At 39.3% G+C, this 20,228-nt stretch overlaps 1 protein-coding gene across 2 annotated transcripts in view; it reads right to left on the reverse strand.

The window, feature by feature from the left end:
- BACH2 (BTB domain and CNC homolog 2) overlaps window positions 1–20,228 on the reverse strand; it is a 420,011-nt gene that overhangs the window by 8,402 nt on the left and 391,381 nt on the right. For both annotated transcript variants that reach the window (XM_051997402.1, XM_051997403.1), the window contains exons 5-6: window positions 15,573–17,195; window positions 2,695–2,901 (exon numbers count right to left, since the gene is read on the reverse strand). In XM_051997402.1, coding sequence (XP_051853362.1) covers window positions 2,695–2,901; window positions 15,573–17,195 — 1,830 coding nt within the window. The remainder of the gene's footprint in view (window positions 1–2,694; window positions 2,902–15,572; window positions 17,196–20,228) is intronic.

Genomic DNA, 20,228 nt, shown 5'->3' on the forward strand with positions numbered 1-20,228 from the left:
TACTTTTATGATAAAGAAACTTGGGGCAGTAATTATAGATTATGTTCCAATCACAGTTTTCACAACCAGTATCTGTAGTTGTGATTAAACACTTCCTTTCTCTGGGTCTCAATTAAATTTTTTTTTTTCTTCTTCTTTTTTTTTTTTCCTGGGGTTAAGTGACTTGCCCAGTGTCACACAGCTAGGAAGTATTCAGTGTATGAGGCTGGATTTGAACTCAGGTTCTCCTGACTTCAGTCCTAGTGCCTCAGTTTCTTTATATGCAAAATGAAAGGGACTGAATCAGATGACGTGTAAGGTCCCTTCCAGCACTAACATACTATGATTCACGATAGTGCAGTAGCGATTGCTATTGATTTAGAGTGCTGAAGTACTCTGTTCTTTTTGATTTTGTTTATGTGGGAATAGCCTACGTTGACATTGTAGCTTCATTTGGAGGCTTTTTAAGAATGGCTGGATCCGTCTTTGCAGGCACAATCATGGCTATGCTACAAGTTTTGAGACAAGCCACATGACAACTCCTAATAGGTTTACAAATGAAAGCGCTGCTCCTCAGCTTTAAATTCCCGACTACTCCTCCTGTCCTGAGAGAGCTCTGTGAGAGGGGCCCCGCTAGCTCCCCTGCCGGCGTGACGGCTCCAGAAAAGTCCTCTCCTTTTTTATGCACGCTGGGGAGCCCTTCCTTTGGTGGAGTGCCAATCACTGTTTTCTCTGGGCAGCTACCAAGCGCAGCTGGATTCATCCCTTTGGCACTAGCAGTACCTCGTTTTCTCAGCTGGTGCCAGGCTTGACAGTGGTAAGAAAGCTGCAGTGACTGACACAGCAATCTGTGTGGGGGAAGCACCATGCAAGCATGCTTACCTACCATTTAGAGAGTAAGCTTTTATACTCTGCTAGTTGTCTCCAGGCCATGATTGCCTCAGAGAAGGGCAACAGAATGGATAAGGAAGAAAAGTAAAAGGCTGTGGGTAGTGAGCAGACTTGACAATTAGTTCTGGAGCAATTAAGTGCCATCTCTGTCAACAGAGGCAGATGGCACCGAGCACAGTGCCTGGCACAGAGACTTAATAAGTGTTTATTAAGTGAATGACTCGACGGCTGCAGGTCACTCCAGTAGCTCTTGGTCATCAGGCCCTGGGCAGGCAGGGATGGCTTTGGCCTTTCATGCCATTCTCTTTGGTATCACTGCCAAATTCTGCCAAATAGTGTGTGTGTGTGTGTGTGTGTGTGTGTGTGTGTGAAAGACAAAGGGAGGGAGGAGATGGAAACAGCAAGGGAAGGAACAGGAAAGGCAAGAGGGAAAAGAGGGAGAGATGAGGAGAGAAAGGATGAATATCAAGCAAGCAGAAACTCAAGAAAGAAAATGAGTCCTTATGTGGCGAATGTGAGAGAAAGGAAATGCAATCTGGCAGGCAGGGTGGCCATGTGTGTCTGAGAGATTTACACAGGGAAAGGGCACCTGCTAAAATATTTATAAATTTACCAAGAAAACATGTTTAAAAAATGAAAAATAAACAGATGTAGACGTGTAACTTGAGAGAAATACATTAGGCAAGTTTGTAAAAGCTGTGTGGCGCGTGCTGGAGACAAAGAATTCGGAGGGGGTAGATGGGAGATAGGAAGGCCCCAAAGAAGTTTGGAAAAGTTGGAGCTTTCTGGTTCCTACACAAAGCCTGGATCAGAGTAAGGAAATGAGCCTCCTGTGCTGGGCAGATTATAGCAAAATTTCCTGGCCTTCACCCTCAGGGGGAGGCTTCCCCAGGAGAAGCTTAGGGATGGGGTGACTGAAGTGATGCTCTGAGTAGGGCCCACTGAAAGAAATGAGCTCACCCGGGACACTGTTGATTAAACTTGTATCATGAAAATAAGGAAGGTGGGTGAGAACTTAATAGATCAGGGAACATGTGTTTGTGTGACTACCTCAAGGGGACACTGAGGCTGAATGTGCTTTTTTACACTATTTAAGAACTGCTCCTGCTTTTCAAGTGGCTTTGCTTTTCTGCTTTACTTTTTATCAAAGCTAAAGGCTTAAAATGAGGCAAACAGCTGCCTGAGGCATAGTAACAGGAAGATATATTGTGTATAATGCAGTGTTGATACATTTTTCACTTCTCAGGTTAATACAGACATGGCCTCAATGATGGGCTCCACTATTCAGCTCTTTAGAACTGTGGGGACGAATGCAGAATTTTGCAGAAATGAGGCTGACTCCTAGTCTGAGGCTTAGTTGTCTTGGAAGAAAAGGAGCTTAGCATTGTGAATGGCAGTGAACTTTAAGGATGAATGAAACACTCTTAAGCACATAGATTTGAATGAAAGAATTATAGATATTAGAGCAGGAAAAAACCTTATGAGGTCCTCTTGTCCAAGCCTCTGCCTAGAGTAAGGTGAGTTACCAATAGCCCCATTTATAGATTAAATTTGAAAAGGAATTATCTTTATATAAATAATGAATGCCATGGGATGCTATTAGTAGTTTTTTTGTATACATACAAACACCTGAAGTGATAATTTGCTTTTGGGGCATTATTTTTTTAAAAAAACTAAATGATCATAATCCTTTCCTGAATACTGGCTTTTTTTTCTTTAACATTTCCCTTTATTCTTGCCCTCACATCTAATTTTTCCAGCAACCCAATTGCAGATTTCCAACTGCAGAGTAAGAGGACAGAAAGAGAAAGAGGACAAACTTACCAATTTCCGTATTTCACATTCTAAATTCTGAATGCAATCCAGTTTTCTTTTGCGGCAACGTTGAGCTGCAATCCGATTCTTGCTACGCCGGCGAACATCATGAATGAACTCTAGTTGTTCTGAGGTTAACTTGTGCATCTTTATCATCATCTGGAAGTCGTTCCTTGGAAGATCTGTGATTTGATCGACAGGAAAAGGAAGTTTGACCTGAAACCAAGGATGAAGATAACCAGTGGGTTACTACAGAATGATTACTGTATAATTCTAACAGATAGAATATCCTCCCCAAAATGTCACTGTCACCTTCATGAGGGCACAAAATTAGTGAATTATAAGTTGGAAAATGCATCTCTTGCTGGTTTAGAGAATGAATTGGGGGACAGGAGCTTTGAATTTTTAAGTATAAGGGAATTCTAAGACTTCAGTTAAACATGACTAGCTGAGGAAGAAAGCAAGCACAAACACATATGCCATGTTTGATTATCAGTAAAGGTTATCAAAGAAAATGATGATGAATATATTAGGATGAGCAGAATTTTCAAATGACATCATTTTTATCCTAAACCAATCCAACAAGGATTTAATTAAGCTCCCATAGCTAGATAAGGCAGTGAGAAAGGACTATAGTCAAGACGGCTCCAGACTCAAGCCAGACTCCTGACACTGCCTGGTTGTGACCTTGGCTAAATGCTTTCTCTTTTCTCGGTCTCAGTTTCTTCATCTATAAACAAGAGGTGTCGACTAGCCTTCCCTCAAGGAGTTTCTATTTTATTAGGGGCATATAACATGTACGTAGGTAAGCAAGATGGGCTTTATCCCAGCCGTGTATAAAACTAGGGCATTCTAAGAGTTGAAGGGGAAAGAAAGGCATAGGATACAGCTTGCCTAAAGGCAACGAGTCAGAAGATAGAAAGAAGGCTGAGTTTGGAAAACAGCGGGAAAGGTCTGTTAGGGCTAGAATGAAGCAGAATGATGTGAAATAAGTCTCATTAATGTTAATTTAAGTAGGTTACTCTGGTAATCCTTTTAAAATCAATAACACATACAAAGTATCAACTAAGGTAATACTTGAGCACCAAACAGTTGAATAAATGGGTACCAAACAATATGCTGCAGTTAGCTTATCCCTGCTTAAAGATCTGATTAAGTTTTTATACCTAAGAAAGCGACAAACACTAAAAATCAGGGCTTGATTAATTGTTCTTTTGATTGTTCAGGTGTGATAAAGTGAGAGAAAATGTTAATAATGCAGGATAAAGTTAAAAGTCCCATGTAACTTTCCTTCATCCTTGCCCCTCCTCCCAATTGGTTTGTTAAATATTTATTAGTACATCCCTGCAGGCATCGGATATTTTGGAGAAACTGGAAGGCTCAACTTCCTAGTTCTCTTTTGGGCCAAGCAGAATATATCATCCATCTTCAATGTGTCGAGCTTTCAAATACTTGAAGACAACTAACATTCATCACTCCTCCTCTTCCATATCATTTTTTCTCCAGGCTAAATACCTCTAGGTTCCTTCAACTGATCTCAACATGGCCTGGTTTTGGGTCCCATTTCCATCCTTAATTACTCTCTTCTGGGTACAATCTAGTTCACTAATATTCTTTTAAAAGATGTGATACACAGAACTGTATTTAATACTCCAGTTGTTGTGTAATCAGGTAAAGTATAGAAAACTTTGTAACACTGGACAATATGTCTCTGTAAAAGCAATCTGCCTCCAGCATTTCATAACTATGGAAATTTGAGTTGTTTCTCTTAACTAAATTGGGATTAGCATTCTAGCCTGTCAAAGCTTTCCTAACCCGATACTGTTGTCTAAACTGACAGCTCTCATTTCCACTGAAAAATAATCATAACACCTTACATTCATACAGCATTACATAAATGCTGTATTTTTAGTTACCATGTGTTTTGTGCGTCAGCTTGTTTGGTTCTTACAATCACTGTGGTAAATAGGAAGTACAATTCACACTCCTCTTATTTTGTGGATGGGCAGCTGAATTGTGACTTATTGGATCAAAGGATTCAGAGCTATAAGGGACTTTAGAGACCATGCAGTCCCACTCCCTCATTTTAAAGATTGGGATATAGAGGCCCAGAAGTGAAGTGAGAGGAAATGGTGGGCTGGAACTAGAACCCTGCCCCTTTGCCTTCAACTCTAGTGGCCTTTCTCTCCCAATAGATTGCATGTCTGCTTGCATGTATACACATGTCAGGCAACCTATTGGTAGATTCCTAACTATTTTTGTGTCAGCCAGGGCTTTCAAATTATTTTCTCCATTAAAGTTAGAATATAATCTCTTAAAGGACAGAAAGTTTCCCCTGTTTTCTAAAGTATCTAGTTATTACAATATCTGCCTGGAGGAATGCTGATTGATGAAGATGGGGATAGGAGTGGGACTTGTGATTTCATGGGCAGATGGGCCTGGAGTCAGGAACATTCATCTTCCTGAGTTCAAATGTGGCCTTAGACACTTACTAAACTGTGTGAGCCTGGGTAAGTCACTTAACCCTTCAGTTTCCTCAGGTGTTAAGAAGAAAATGACAAACTACTCCAATATTTTTGCCAAGAAAACCCCACAAGAGATCACAATGAGTTGGACAGGACAGGAATCTCCTGGTGTGGAAATTGTTCTATCAATGGAGGTTGAAATTTCTAAATCTTCCAGTCTTAGAGGGATGCTTAAGATTATGAAGATGAAACGACTTGCTCAGCATCCATCACAAATCAACTGTGTCAGAACTGAGAGGGGGTATTGTGTGGTAAATAGACAGGATAACTGTCTTTGTAGTCAGGACCACTAATAAGTGACTGATGATATCCTCCCAAAGGCCTTTCTTAATGATACATCAAGGTGAAGCCCTTAAAAGCAGTACGATACAATCTCTAGTAGGTGGAAAGGTTTTGATTAGTGGCCTGGCATCATGTGCCTGTCCACTGGAAACTGGCCTGGCTACAAGTACTGAGGAGCACATCACCAAGAACTTGGCTACCTCATGTTCAAGTTTATTGGCCTCTGCAACTTATCATGAGCCTCTACCAAGGGATGGAAGAGCTGCAAGTGGGGTTAATGGAAGATTTATCTCCACTGATAAAATAGTGGCTCTTTTGAAGTCAAAAGATCAAAGAATTCCAAAAAAACAGAATGCAACAAATTATATGTAATAGAAAGTCACAATTTCATGTACTATCCTCTTTTTTGTTGTTGTTCCTTATGTATTGAAATGCTTAGGTTTGTTCATGATCATAAAGTGCATCATAAAAACCAAAATTAAATAAAAGTGAGTTCATCTATAGCCAGGTTTGGCAAAAACCTAAGGGAGCAGGTTCTCTTGCATGCTTCACTAGAGTCTTCTCTGTGAAAACTGACTGTGACTACTTAATATTTATTAAATACTATTTATTAATTATGTTTTATTATTTAATTTATTAGTATTATTTTATTATATTTATTATTATTTATTAAACACCCACCATAGGAGGCAGCATAGATAAAAGGCTGGCTCTAAATGTCAGAAGATAATAATTCTGTGATTTTGAGCAAGTCATTTAACTTTTAAATCCCCAAGCAGCTCTTTAAGACCATAAGTCAGTGAATAAAGGAAAAAACATTATTAAACATTCTGTGTCAAGAATAGTACTAAGAATATAAAGAGGGGGAAAAAAAGAATCCCTGTTCTCAATGATCTCACTCTCTAAATGAGAAAGCAATACCTAAAGCAAAGCTTAGCTACAAGGCTGATACCCTTAGGACTCTTGGGTTCCAAGAGTCCTGACTGGGCAAATGCCAAGACCCAAGGGACTTTAGGTTACATAAGTAGGTTGGATGGTAGTCCCACAGGACTGAAGGCATAGGAGTGGCTGGTGGCAAGTTGGTTAGAGAATATGCACAACCAGCAAATTTTAATTTAAAAATTATTTTAAAATTAAATTAATTTAAAAAATTAAAAAAAATTTAGTTATAAAATTTTAATGGAATAGAAAGAATATTGGATCTGGAAGGAAGACCCAGAGCTTGAAATCTGGCTTCAGACATTTACTGTCAATTCACTTAAACTGTTTGCCTCAGTTTCTTCAACTGTAAAATAGGGATAATAATAATAGCACCTACCTCCCAAGATTGTGAGGATAAAAGGAAATAATATTTGTAAAAACTGCTTAGCACGTGGCTTGGCACATGGCAAACACTATATAAATGATTATTCCTTTCCCTTTTCAGATAATAAAGCCTGGTGGTCTCCCATGTTACTGGAAGAAATGTGACGGATGACTTACTGATTTGTATCAGTGGGGGAAATTTCCCCACTGTGAATTTATTACAATGATGAAAGCATGACTAGGGACTCTTCTCCCTTCTGCCCTCCCCCATCCCAATACTTGCCACATGATAAGATCTAGATACTATTCCTTGTCCTTTTAGAAAGAGTTCATGCTATTAAAACTTTCTAGGATATTTGCTGATTGTGCATTATCTCCCTGTTAAACCAACTAGAGCTTCTGGCTTATTTCTTATTCCGTGGGGGAATGAAAGCTCTACATTCATAGGCCGAGAAGCAAACTTGGCTACAAACTGGAATCTTAAATCTCATTTTAGAGTCTGTCAGGCTGGGATTGCCCAGCAGATGGCACTAAACACTCAAACTTCCCTCCAGCTATGGGACTCCTGAACAAATGGGCTAATGCTTCTACCAGTTGCCAAAGAAAGTGGATTTATCTGGATTTCCGAAACCAGACTTCTGAAAGAGGAACCCACTTCTCCTTGGTATTCAGATGCTGGAGTGTTACATTTGGAGGGCTGTTTAAGTAGCTACTAAATCTAAACTAAGACCTGTTTTCTTTTTTTCCCTCCAGCTCTTACATTGACACAAGAACTTGTTAATCCTTGGGCCCAAAATACTTGATTTTTCAGTCTTTATGTGTAATTTCTTTGTTAATTTGTATCACAGCTGGTTCTGAAGGCCTTTAGGTCCAGGCACTGGGTGAAGGTTCCCAAAGCATTGGCTAATACATCCACTGCATGGCAAACTCTGTCCTCTTATCACCTGTGAAATTCTGGCCCAGAGAAAACATAATAATAAGGGGATGTGTCACTCTAGAGTTCTTCAGTGCAGCTCTCGTGGCTAAACAAAGAATTGGCTTGTTACTGGGTGCTGTGTTTGCACAGGACTAACTGAAGAAATGAAAGAATGTTTGATTCTCCCTTTAGACACTCTAAACAATAAACACAGCACACTCAGATCCTAGATTGTGTCTGAAGTCCAGAGTTTTAGGAGAGACACATATTTTAATATGTGGTTGGAGGAGGGGTCTTTGCAATGTGAATGCTAGGCTAAAAAGGAGGGGGACAGTAAAGCAATTTGGTTTTGTTTAAAGTACATTTATTTTCAGAAAAGAAATTTATCGGTAGCTCATGACTTAGGGAAAAGTCAAGAGGGACGAATACCAGGGGCCAACAAAGTATTTTGAAATAGTCACTGGCTTTCAAAAACTGGAGAAACAGGCCAGAGGCTTGAGAACCTAACTCTTGCTCTCAAAGGTTGTGAAAGAGAAGTCAATCCATACCCACAATGTAGCTACTGTGGTATTATCTGGAGTTTCAAAGGGATTGAAGGGAAGGAGGCTCAATTGTAGATTTTCCCACATGAAAAGCTATTTCTAATGTTTCTTTAAAAAATAGATTTCCTTTTGAGAAGGAAAAATTGTTACAGTAAATAAATGAAAAATTCCTAAAGTATTCTTCAAGCTCCTTGATATTCCTTCCAGATCTACTGCTTTTTTTGGCACCTCATAGTATTACATTCTAGGCACACGGAGGCTTCTCTTTCAGAGTGGAAATAGCCACCTAATTCTTTTGTCTTCTTAGGGGACCTGATGTGAAGTCTATTTGTGGCATAAATGTGTGTCTATATGTCTATAGATACACATTTGCATGTGTATACAAATATATATGAAATATGTGTGTTTATATATAAATATTCATATGTATAACATATATACATAATCTTGTAAATCTCAGAAATGGCTCCAAAAAACCCAAGTAATATCACTAATTTTAGGCAGAATGAAAGAAAAGCAGATGTTTTTGTTTCTCCCCCAATCCCTTTCTGTGCATTATTATTTATGTAATAGACTCATGAAAGGACTTAACATCTTATTTACTGTCTCTCCACATACTTACTCTTTTCTGGCTTTTACATCTCAGCAACAGCTCTGGTTTTAACTCCCTACACATTATGAATACTGCCATCTATTTAATACCACACACCAACTACTCCTGAACAGCCTGGGATCACCAAATCTCTTCCCATTATACACCACCAAACCAAATATACCATCAGATAAACAAGCTGCATATAAGATGAACTGTGCTTCTGATTGTGGGTGTTCATTCTTGTATCAGCATCAGGATTACATCCCACAAGCTCTCTGTGTAATAAGGCTCTGGATTTCAATGGAGTCCCAGACAGCCGAGGCAGTCCCTGACTCAGCAAGGGAAAGGCCTTGCCGAGCCGGCTCATTCTTTCCACTTGTCATTAGCCAATGTCACAGCTTGCATCACTCATTGCTGTTGGCTGCGGCCCTGCCCTGACAAGGGACTGACCCTTCTTTTCGCTTGGGAGAACAAAGCAGGGAACGGATCTGAGGAACAGTCCAAGCCACTGGATCTGAGCTGACAAAGGAAGGGAAAGATTTCAGGTCAGCTAGATACTTTAGGGGCTTTTGCTCTCAAGAGATTAAGAGCGAACCATTGCTGGCAATCCATTTGGTTCACTCTGGCTCCCAAATGCTAGGGGCAAGATGGAAACTTTGAAATATGGAAATCAAAGTGGTATCATTCTGGGCTAAGCAGGCAGCAGGATCCTGGGGAAATGGTTGGGGAAGTCGGGACACTCGCTCTCCTTCCTGACCCAGAAGAGATTAGCTGATGGCACAGTCCTTTTAGAGGTAACACTTGTACCTCACCATTGTTCTTGAATTATCTGATACAAAGAGATACTCAGCTCCTGGTCGCGAGTACTGTAGTCCATGGAGCTCTTGGGCTCTTACAAATTTTTTTTTTGTATGTTGTTTGTGATACCTCATAAAAAAGATAAGGGCCTTGGCTTTTTTCTTAACAATGTCAGGGGGCTTATGTATAAAGGAAAAGGAAAAGGAAACAACAAAGACAATAATAGCTAACATTCATATATCACTTTAAGGTTTCCAAAGCCTGTTGCCTTTCCAACAACCTCCTCCCCTTCCTCCCCTAATTTTCTAGGTTCACTTTACCTTGATGGTACAAACTGTCCACTTGGATTTAATGAGAGACTAGGGCATAATTACAGTCTCTGCACAATGTCAGGGAAAAAAAAGACTTTTCAACAACAAAAAAATCATACAGTGAAAGGCTAATTTGGGAAATATTTTCATTCCTAAAAAATAAAAAATAAAAACCAGACTCATATACCAGTTCAGATGTTTTGACTAAGAGTTTACATGAAAGAGAAAGGTAGGGATAGAAAGATACTGCCTTCATATATCTAAATGGTATTTTTAACTTTTCAAAGCACTTTCACATCTGTGCTCTCATTTGATCCTCACAAACCTTGTGAAGTAGGCAGGATGGGTATTATTATCTCCATCTGACAGAGGAGTACAATTTCTGTGCTGAAAGAAGAGTTTTATGGCTGGGGAGCCACTACAAGGAGAAGGGCACAGCAAAGCTGTCCTATAAACATCTTTCTTGCTTAATCCTTTCCCTTCCTCTTCCCCTAAATGTTGCTCATATAGGTGATTGACCATAACACTTCTATAGTGCCCTCTGTGTAAAGGGAATGAATGCAATGATCTTGGGATTGGTGACTTTAAGTAAGTGACACATCCTTTTTAGGTCTCATAAATAAATAGAAATATAAGTTTAATTGAATCTCTTATCTGTCTTGTCTGCCTGTAGAGTTCTTCTGAAGATAAAATGTAAAAGGGTGAAAGTGCTTTAAAAAACTAATGGTTTAAAGAGCTACATATAGGGTAGCTCTTTTCTCAGGGCAAAGAATTGGAAATTGAGAGGATGTCTATCAATTGGGAAACAGTTGGATAAATTGTGGTGTGTGATTATGATAGAATACTATTGTTCTATGGGAAATGATGAGCAGGATGCTCTCAGAAAAACCTGGAAAAATCCTCCATAAACAAAGTGAAATGTACTGTGTACAAAGTAATGACTGGTTGTGAATAACTTTGCTATTCTAAGCAATACAATGATCTAAGACTACTCTGAAAGACTTATGATGAAAAATGCTATCCATTCCCAGAGAAAGAACTGATTGTATCTGAATACAGATTGAATCATACTTATTTTTAACTTTATTTTTCTTGAGGGTTTTTTCTTGGGAGGGGGCAGAGATCTATGTTTTCTTTCACAACATGAGCTTTATGAAGTTGTTTTGCATAACTTCATATATGTCTTCTTAATGGGGTGGTTCAGGGAAGGAGGAAGGGAGAGAATCTGTAACTCAAAGTTTTAAAAATAAATTTTAAAAATTGTTTTACATGTAACTGAGAAAAATAAAATATCAATAAAAACCTAATGGTTTTATACAGATGGAATGTTAATATTGTTATTCCTGAGGATTATTCATAACCTTCTTTCTCAAGGGGTTTCTTTTCTTCTTGATGTAGCATGCTTTAGCACTGCAGAGACTAGGATATCTTTTTCTGAACAGTGTCTACATAGAGTCAAAATATAATACTAGCTAGAAACACAGAAACACACAATTACATTTCTATGCATATCTGTTTCTGAAGATCATGTTAGTTGAAATGACTTTGGTTACAGAGTCATGGATACTTTGACAATTGAAATTCATCTCATAATTATAGGAGTCTTGCAATTTGTATCAGTAGGGGGAGTATGCACTCACATGAAATTATGATTCCTGAAATGTTAAAGTGTATATGTGCATGAAGATCAATGTGTGTGTACATAAAAAAAAGAACTTGGGAAGTCAACATTTTTTTTTTGTTGGAGTTACCTGGGAACCTATCTTTTTCCTGCAGCATTTCAAGTCTTATTGATTAATTTCAGTTGTCAAGACAAATCTGCTAATTTAAATGTTGGCTCTGGAGTTCAGGTTCTTTTTTTCTTTCTCTCTCTCTTCCTTTCTTTCTTCTCACCCTTTCTCCATCCTTCTTTTTCTTCTTCCTCCTTCTTCTCCCTCCCTCCCTTTCCCTCTCCTCTACCCCTTCTCTCTTCTTCCTAACTATTAACTAAAGAAAAAGTTACAGAACTAATAAAAAAATCCCACAAATATCTTCATATTTACAAGACCTATGCTTTTATGATAGTTTTTGACAACTGGGAATCTAAATGAGCCTTCTTTCTAGAACTGTGAACTATGTGATTAAATCTAAGTGTCTGAACAAAAAAAGTTACCCTAGTATGATGATAAAAAATATACAGGTAATGGCAGTATCATTCTATCAAGGCAAATATAATCTATAAGTGACCCAGATAACTGAAAGTGTTTATAAATTTAAAACAAATCATTTTTGAAAGGAGAAACACAAATTAAATTCTAAAATAAGATATTAAAAGAGAGGATGAGCTGTTTCACATTATTATGATAGCTTGACTGATCATTACTTCTTAAAAAATTCAGTATGTCTAGTTTTATTGTTGTTATATTTTAAGGTGGCTGAATGGACACTGAACAGAGGAAACATCCCCATTCTTGTCGGCAGCATTAAGTGCCAATAAATGACTTTAACTTCTCTCTTGGGAAGTTTGTGGGGTAAAAGAAGATTTATATGAAATTGGCAGCTTCTTAAGTATATTCAGCTACCATAAAAACACAACTTGTTTAGAATAACTTTCTTAAGGAAGGAAAAGAAAGGAAATGAAAAGCTGTTTGCCTTTATTTTTAAAAAAATTATTTTTTAATTTTTTTTACTCTTCTACAGTAAATCATTCCTTCTTCACTCTGGGGTCCCCCACATCATTATGCTGATAAACTGAACATATGCCAACAGTTTCACAAAATAAAATAGAATCTCTAGTCATACCCATAAAGAGACTGAAGAGAGAAGGAAGTTAAAAAAAACCCTTGACCTGCTTCATACAATCTCCATTCTTTCAAGGTCACTATCACATTAAACTGTGGCTTGAGTCTAGGATGAATGGATAGGATGGATGATAAAGCATTTATTAAATGCTTACTATGTGCAAAGATATAAAATTCAAATGATCCTGATATATTCAGCTGGGAAAGATTCTCCTCATTTCCTTTCCTATTTATTCAGCTTATTTTTAATAATTTCCCAATACTCTTTAAAATAATGTTTAAAAATTATATTAAAATTATTAATTAAAATTAGCTTATTAAATAAAATCACAGTGATTAAAATAATTTTAAAAATTAAACTAATTTCCTAGTTTTGTATTATAGGGGCAAAGGGGCAGAAAATTAGAGAGCAAAGCAGACAGCAGATGACTACTGGGCAAAGATGCCTTTTAAAAAAGCAGGTAACTACCGGGGATCCATTTTTAAAATCCTAGATCAAGCTAAAACATCTTTCTTGTAGACTTCATATTTCTGAATAACTAAACTTATGTCTGAAAAGACATTCCCCCCTCCAGCTTAGTGATTTTTCAGCTCTATGGTTAATTTTCCTATACTTCAAGATCCAGGGATAGTCTGCAAACTTTTAAGGGGTCAGAGGACCATAGATTTAGAATTTTAGTCCCAACACCCTCTCCTCATCCATTGGTTCTAAGGCAGATGTGAAGTGCAGGGGGAGCTGGTCTTATCTATATTCACTTTCATGATAATAGCTAAACAACAAACAAGGCCAATTATCAAAACATGATACGTGGATCTAAGCATTTTTATATGACCTTCTTAAGAGATTTGTGAGAGTGAAGAAATGTGGGGTCCTTATTCTTCACCTTCCTCAGTCCTTTTACCTCTATGAGATATCTAGTTTTGACCTCCACCTCTACCCAGTCCCCATCACCTATCACTTTGAGAAATTGAATCTCTTCGAGTATAAGCATTTCAATTTCAGTGTTGGATGAGAACCAAGAGCTCAATTCCACTACCCATTAAACCTCATTTCCTATAATTTATAGAGGGCATATTAAGTGATATCTATCCCCCACAGTATTATGTTTGACTGACTATGTGTGCTTTGGATGTCACCTTGGGAAATGGGATCCAAGTAGAGAGAGCTTAAAAGAGACTAGGAACCTTTAAGCCCAGTCCCAGCATAAAGAAGGACAGCATAAAGAAGATGGGGAAATCTAGTACTGTTTAACAGTGATAAACACCATTTATTCATGGTGTGGATATTAAGAAGCAATTGTGGATTAGTGGATAGAGAGCTGAACTTGGAGTCAGAAAGATCTGGGGGTCAAACTCAAGTCCTTTTACCCCATGCTTTCCAGTTAACTCCTTTGTTAGATATTAAGAGGCAGACAAGGCATGGTGGCTAGAGAGCCAATCTTGCATTAAGGAAGGCCTCAGTTTAAGTCCCATTTCTTTAACATGCTAGTTGTGTGACCTTGGCCAAGCCATTTAACTTTTCAGGGCCTCAGGCAACTCTCTAAGCCTATAAGTTGCTGATCTCTATTAGTAGAGGGAATTTTATTAGAGTAGGTAATTTCCTAACCTAATGAAATTATGGTTTCCCTCATCCCCAAACTTCTGATCTTCAAAACAACTCCTGGTTTTAATGACCCAATCTTAAAAAAAAAAAAAAAAAAAACCCAAACCAAAAATCTAAATGGCTTAAAATGAACAAATATTCTTTCTTGTAAAAGATCCATACTTTTCTTTAGGCTGGGGATGAAAGAAGGAGAATATGAGCTGTTTAAAGATTATGGGGGCTATGGAAGGATTACCCAGGACTTTCTAGGTCTCCTTCCCTTTTCCTCAGTATAAGTAAGGCTAGTTTTTTTTTTCCTAAAAGGCAAGAAAGTTATGGATGGCTAAGGCTCAAGTCTCAGTTGTAAGATAGAAGCAGGGAGAATGGTGACATTTGAAAAAAAAACAATTAATAAACATTTATTAAGTGCCTATTACAAGCCAGAATTATGCTAAGCACTGGGAAAAAAGATTAAGAACTCTCTCAGAGAAATCTAGATAAATGTTTTTACTATGATGCCATTGGACTTCATTTGTTGGGCATTTTTGAAATGTTTATAGGTACGGATAATCCTTCCACCAATTCAATTTACAATCCTCTGCAAACCTTAAGAGATAGAAGGTTGTGGCTATGAAAATTCTTTACCTGGTGACCAATCTTCTGGCAAAGGGCCCCTGAACTTAGCCAGACTGGTCTCTGTAGAATGGACATATAGTCTGTTGCTGGGGCCATTTTTTAGCTTGGTAGGACCTCTCAGTGGATATACTCTGCTAGCATAGTCCTTGGGAACTCCAGGTCACTCTTCATGCCCACCCTGAATGCTTAGGATCCTAGTTTTTAGAGCCAGTCCAACCCCTTCATTAAAAAACAAAACAAAACAAAACAAAACAAAAAAAACTTAAGGCCAGGAGAGGGAGAGGGACTTGCTCAAGTTTTCACATACTGTAATTAGCAGGCCTGGGATTTGAATCCAGATGCTTTTACTCCAAATGCAACACTCTTCCCACTATATATACCACACTGTTTGTTGAATATTAAAATTTAAATAGTGATTTAAACAAACCAAGTACAATCTCAAACCAAAGAGCTTTTGGAGATGGATAGAGAGATATGTCCCAACCCCTCTAGAACCTTCTGACCCTGGTAACTAGGGAAAATCTGGCAAGAGGGAGAGGGGTAAGCCCATGGCAATTATGGTAGCCCAATAATGGGGGAATTAAACGTATTTCACACTTGTACTTAACTCCCTACCTCGTGGCCCCTGTCTTGCACAGGACATGACTCACTGTCTGCTTCAGAGAACGATCCAGACTCATCACTTGAGTTGGTTCCATAGGACTGCTCACATTTGATTTGGGGTCGGACTTGGTTGTACATTCCATCTCCCATCAGGCCTGGCTCCTGATGATCAGTGGTAAGGAATCGAGCTCCCTGGGAACAGGGAGAGGAGGAGAATTCACAGAGAGGGAGGCTACAGGGAGAACCACCACTCCCATCTTCTGCGTAGGAGTAGGAGGAGCAGGAGCTGGAGGTCCTGGTCCTGGTCTCCAAGGGGGGAGAGCGAGGGCAAACTTTAATTGGCACCGGGCAGCTGGTATTAGGCCGCATCCTTCCTGGCAAGTGATCAGCTATTAGCCCACTGTGGGAATAGGTCTGTGAGCTAGGGAGGGACTGGCTAGCCCCTGCCCAGAGACCCTTTGGCACAGGCTCAGAGAGCTCTTTGTCCAAACTGCTTATGCCAGAATATGAATGCACCGAAGTGTTCCCTTGGTCACAGGCGCTGGAAGAGAAGATTACGCTTCGCCGGTCCAGCTCGCCTTCTTGCTTACAGAGGGTTTCGAACCCAGGCCCCTTGAGAGGAGACCCCACTGGGACACTGGAAGCCTCTTTCTGACTGGCGTGGGACTGTCCATAATTCCCCGTGAAAGGGCTGTAGTCAGTTTTATGGTCACCCTGAGTTGTCCCCTTGTCCAAAGGGCAAGCTGGACTCCTGGCAAAGTGCTGTTGGGAAGTACTGGGCAAGCCCGACAACTCTGCACTTTTTGTTCTGTTGAAGAGAGCCCCTAAACAGGAGGGAGAAGAGCCGCTTTTCGCTCTGTCCATGCAGGTGGCCGAGGGGGTAGCAGCGGCGGCTGCGGCAGCAGCAGCAGAGGTGGTGGCCACGGGGCTGGGGCTGGGGCTGGGCTGTTTCCTTTCCATTTCCATGTCCCCCTCTTTGTCCCTGACATCGGGCTCCTCTCCGGACAGGCAAAGCGTGATGCTTTCCTCGTCATTCTCTTCGCTCTGAGGTTCGCTTTTAATCTGCCCCATGGCCAATCCTGCCTGGAGGCCGTTGCCAGGGTTTTCTTCACTGAGTGCGCTTGCAAAACCTGAGGTACTGATGTGCGATGTGTTGTAGACAACATTCTTGGTACAAGCAAGCTGGTATTTCTTATATCTGGGGTACCGTGTGAGTGCATCCTTGTCCAGACTGCCCCTGCCCTCGTCCCTGGGCACGTCAGAGTCGGGGATCCCGCCTTCTTCCTTTTCTGCTACTGGGGCTGCGGACTCGAAGCTCAGCGGTTCTGGGTGCATCCGCTCCTTGGGACACGATATCTTGGAAGTTTCCGACTCCATCGTTTCCTCCTCCTCCTCGCCCTCCGAGTTCTCCATGTTGCCATGCATGCGCTGGCAAGCGGTGTCCTTTTTGCACAGGAACAGGCCATCCTCGTTGTTCAGGAGCTGGGTCTGCAAGAAACTGAAGCAGGAGTCCTCCAGGTTGTGCATGCGCAGGAACTCGGCACAGCGGATGACCTCCTGGATGTTCTCTCTGCTGAGTAGCAGCTCAGCTGTGTAGGCAAACTGTAACAATGGACCAAACCCCCGAGCAGTGACCTGCAAAACAAACAGGGAAATTGCCAGCATTACCATCAGCACTGCTATTGTCCCAGGTCCTTCAAGTGAAGTGAGATAACCAGACAGCTCTAGTGTCTAGGGGATAAAGGCTTCAAAGTAGCAGTTAATCTTGGATCAGGTCAGCAATGATGCTGCCTCCAGTAATTAATGCTGTCTACCACGCGCCACTTCTGTACTTTATCATGGAGCAGACGGAACTGAGAAGTCCCAAGGCCTGGTGGCCAATCAAAATGATAATGGGCCCTATGTTTATACTAATGAAAGTTCCATGCAAATTTAAATTCTATTCCTATCCCAGAAGATTGGTTTTTTGTAGACCTCGTATAAATGGCAAAACTTGTGGGCACAAATTTAAACAAGGAGTATATTATTTCTTCCCCTTGCAAATCCCAAATGTGGAGAATTCTTGGAAAACCTAAGTGTGTGGAAGTCAAAAATTGCTTTTTCATGCTTCGTTTAAAAAAAAATAAAAAGGGACTATAAACTATCATTTCTCCTGGTATGTTAGCTATTCATTAGAGCTTCTAATTGAAGCCATCTCTCTCTTATTCTATCACTATCATCATTAATATGAACAACGATAATAGTAATGATGATGATTGTAATAACAATGATGATGGACATAATCACAGATAATACTCTGCATTAAAAATGAACTAGTGACCATGAGAGAATGCCGTGAACAGGAAGCCCGTGGTGGGAGGACGGGGTGCATCAGCTGAGGCTTCTGAGGGCCCTGCTACCTCAAGTACACCTTTCTTTTTTATTAGCTGCCACTTCAGAGTGCAGCTGCCTATTTTCCTGTTAGCTTTTCAATGGTTAAGCCTAATTGCCATGTTTTCTGCTCATCCATTAAATTAAACCCATTGGAAACACTGTTTGTGCACAGCTTGCTCATAGACACGCTCATAGCCGCAAATGACTTGGAAACTTAAAGGGAATGTTTGCTGCCTGAGGCCTATATCCTCCTGGTGGAGATGGACAAGAATTGCTGATGGATGATGGGTTGCCATTACATTACATAGTGTAAAAGTAGCCATTGTCCGTGGCCCAGACAAGCACCTCTAACTGTGAAAGAGATGTGGGAGAAAAACAGCATAAATATTCCCATCCAATTGCATCTATTATGAGATGCATCATAAATGACACTAATAGTGACCTGACAGATAGACCAGGTGAATGAACTGCAGATAGAATAGAAACAGAATATTCTTCTCTCACTAACACAGAATCCAATGCACCATACTAACCTGAATATTTGATTTCACAAGATCCCATGACAATGGGGTTTGTCATTACAGGGATTAGGATATACCACCAGCCCAAACCTGTCCTTGTAACATTTCCTAGCTATTTTAAATGCTATGAGACAGCCCTTAAATAAGGGAGGTATCAGTCATCATTAGTTATCAATCTTACTCTCCTAACAGCAGTGTTTTAATACTGCTTGTTTACAAACCTATATTTCTCATCTATACTTAAAAAAAAAACTAATAATAGATATAGCAGACATGGCACCTGTTCCATTTTTAAAATGCAGACTCAGAAATAAAATTAAAATTAAATTCAGAAATTAAATGAAACTCAGAAATAAAATAAAATTAAAATAAATAAATAAATTAAATTAAAAGAGCAAGGAAACTTTTAGAAATAGTTAACAAAAAATACTAAGATTTCCAAATTATGAACAGAAGGACTTAGGGGCATGAGACTGAGTTATGAGTCGTGAGATGCATATCTTATGGATCAAAGGAAGATCAAAGGGCCATCTACTCCAAACAGTTAATTTTACAAAAGGGAAACCAAGGCCCAGAGAGGTTAAATAACTTGCCCGAAGTCAGAGAGAGATGTAGCCTAGTTAGGACTTGAATCCCGATTCTCTGACTCCAAATGATGTGAGTCAGAATCTTTCTCCAACATACCATATTGTCTGTCAACTTTTCCATGGCAATCCATTATTGAGGAATAAGAGGAAAGGGAAGAATTAAGGAATAATTTACTTCTTAACAAATAAATGCCTTCCATTGTTTTTGCAGGTCATTTCTTAGTCACTCTGAACTTAGGAAGATATGTAATGTCATCCCATCATATGGTGACATGGAGAAAATAAATTCTCATGTATTTATACTTTGTACCAAGACTTTTCTCTTTGTATACAACTTTTTTCTGGTTCAAATTTAGTATGAAATTCAAGGTTGACCAAATCTTTCACAGCCATTATGTTTCAATTCATATACACCTTCCAAGTTTTCAGTGAAAATGTCCCTTTTCTAAGTTTTTTTATGACATAACAGTATTCCATTACATTCATATAAAAGAACTCATTCTTTTATATAACAGAAATTGATGAGCATCCCTTTAGTTTCCAGTTCTTTGTTACTACAAAGGTGTTGTTACAAGTATTTTTGCATATATCAGTTCTTTTATTCTTTCTTGCACCTTCTTGGAGGACTAAGAGTGCAGAATGAGACACATATTTTTGGATTTGACCAATGTAGGAATTTGTTTTGATCAGCTATGAAAGTTTGTTAAAAGGTTTTTTTTTTGCTTCTTTCTTTCATTCATACTTTGGGTAGAGTAGGAGATAGAAAGACTATTTTTGTTAATTAAATTAATTATGTTAATCAATTTCTGTTATATAAAAGAATAAAACCAAAATAACCCCTCCCTTAAACCTTGCTATTCCCTTTATATCTGTACTAATTAAAAAAAAATAATCAAAAAATAAAAAGCCTTAAAAGACAGTTTGGGATTCATTAAATAAAGGCACACTCACTAGATAGGCTAGGTTTGGTTTGTCACTAGGAAATGAAGCGAAGAATCCCAGGCTTTTGCCTCCAGAGTTGCCAAGAGCTGGAGAAAATTTCACATTACTCAGGGGAGGGATAGGCTAATACTAAAAACATTACGGGTGTTAAGAGTGTCCACTACTAAGTAAATTTCTGAGTCCCAAAACAGTGACACAGCTTTTAAAACATTTTCCTGAAGTGATTGACTAGGACTGCTGCATAG

This window comes from Antechinus flavipes, chromosome 4 (genome assembly GCF_016432865.1).
Source record: "Antechinus flavipes isolate AdamAnt ecotype Samford, QLD, Australia chromosome 4, AdamAnt_v2, whole genome shotgun sequence".
Lineage (NCBI taxonomy): Eukaryota > Metazoa > Chordata > Mammalia > Dasyuromorphia > Dasyuridae > Antechinus > Antechinus flavipes.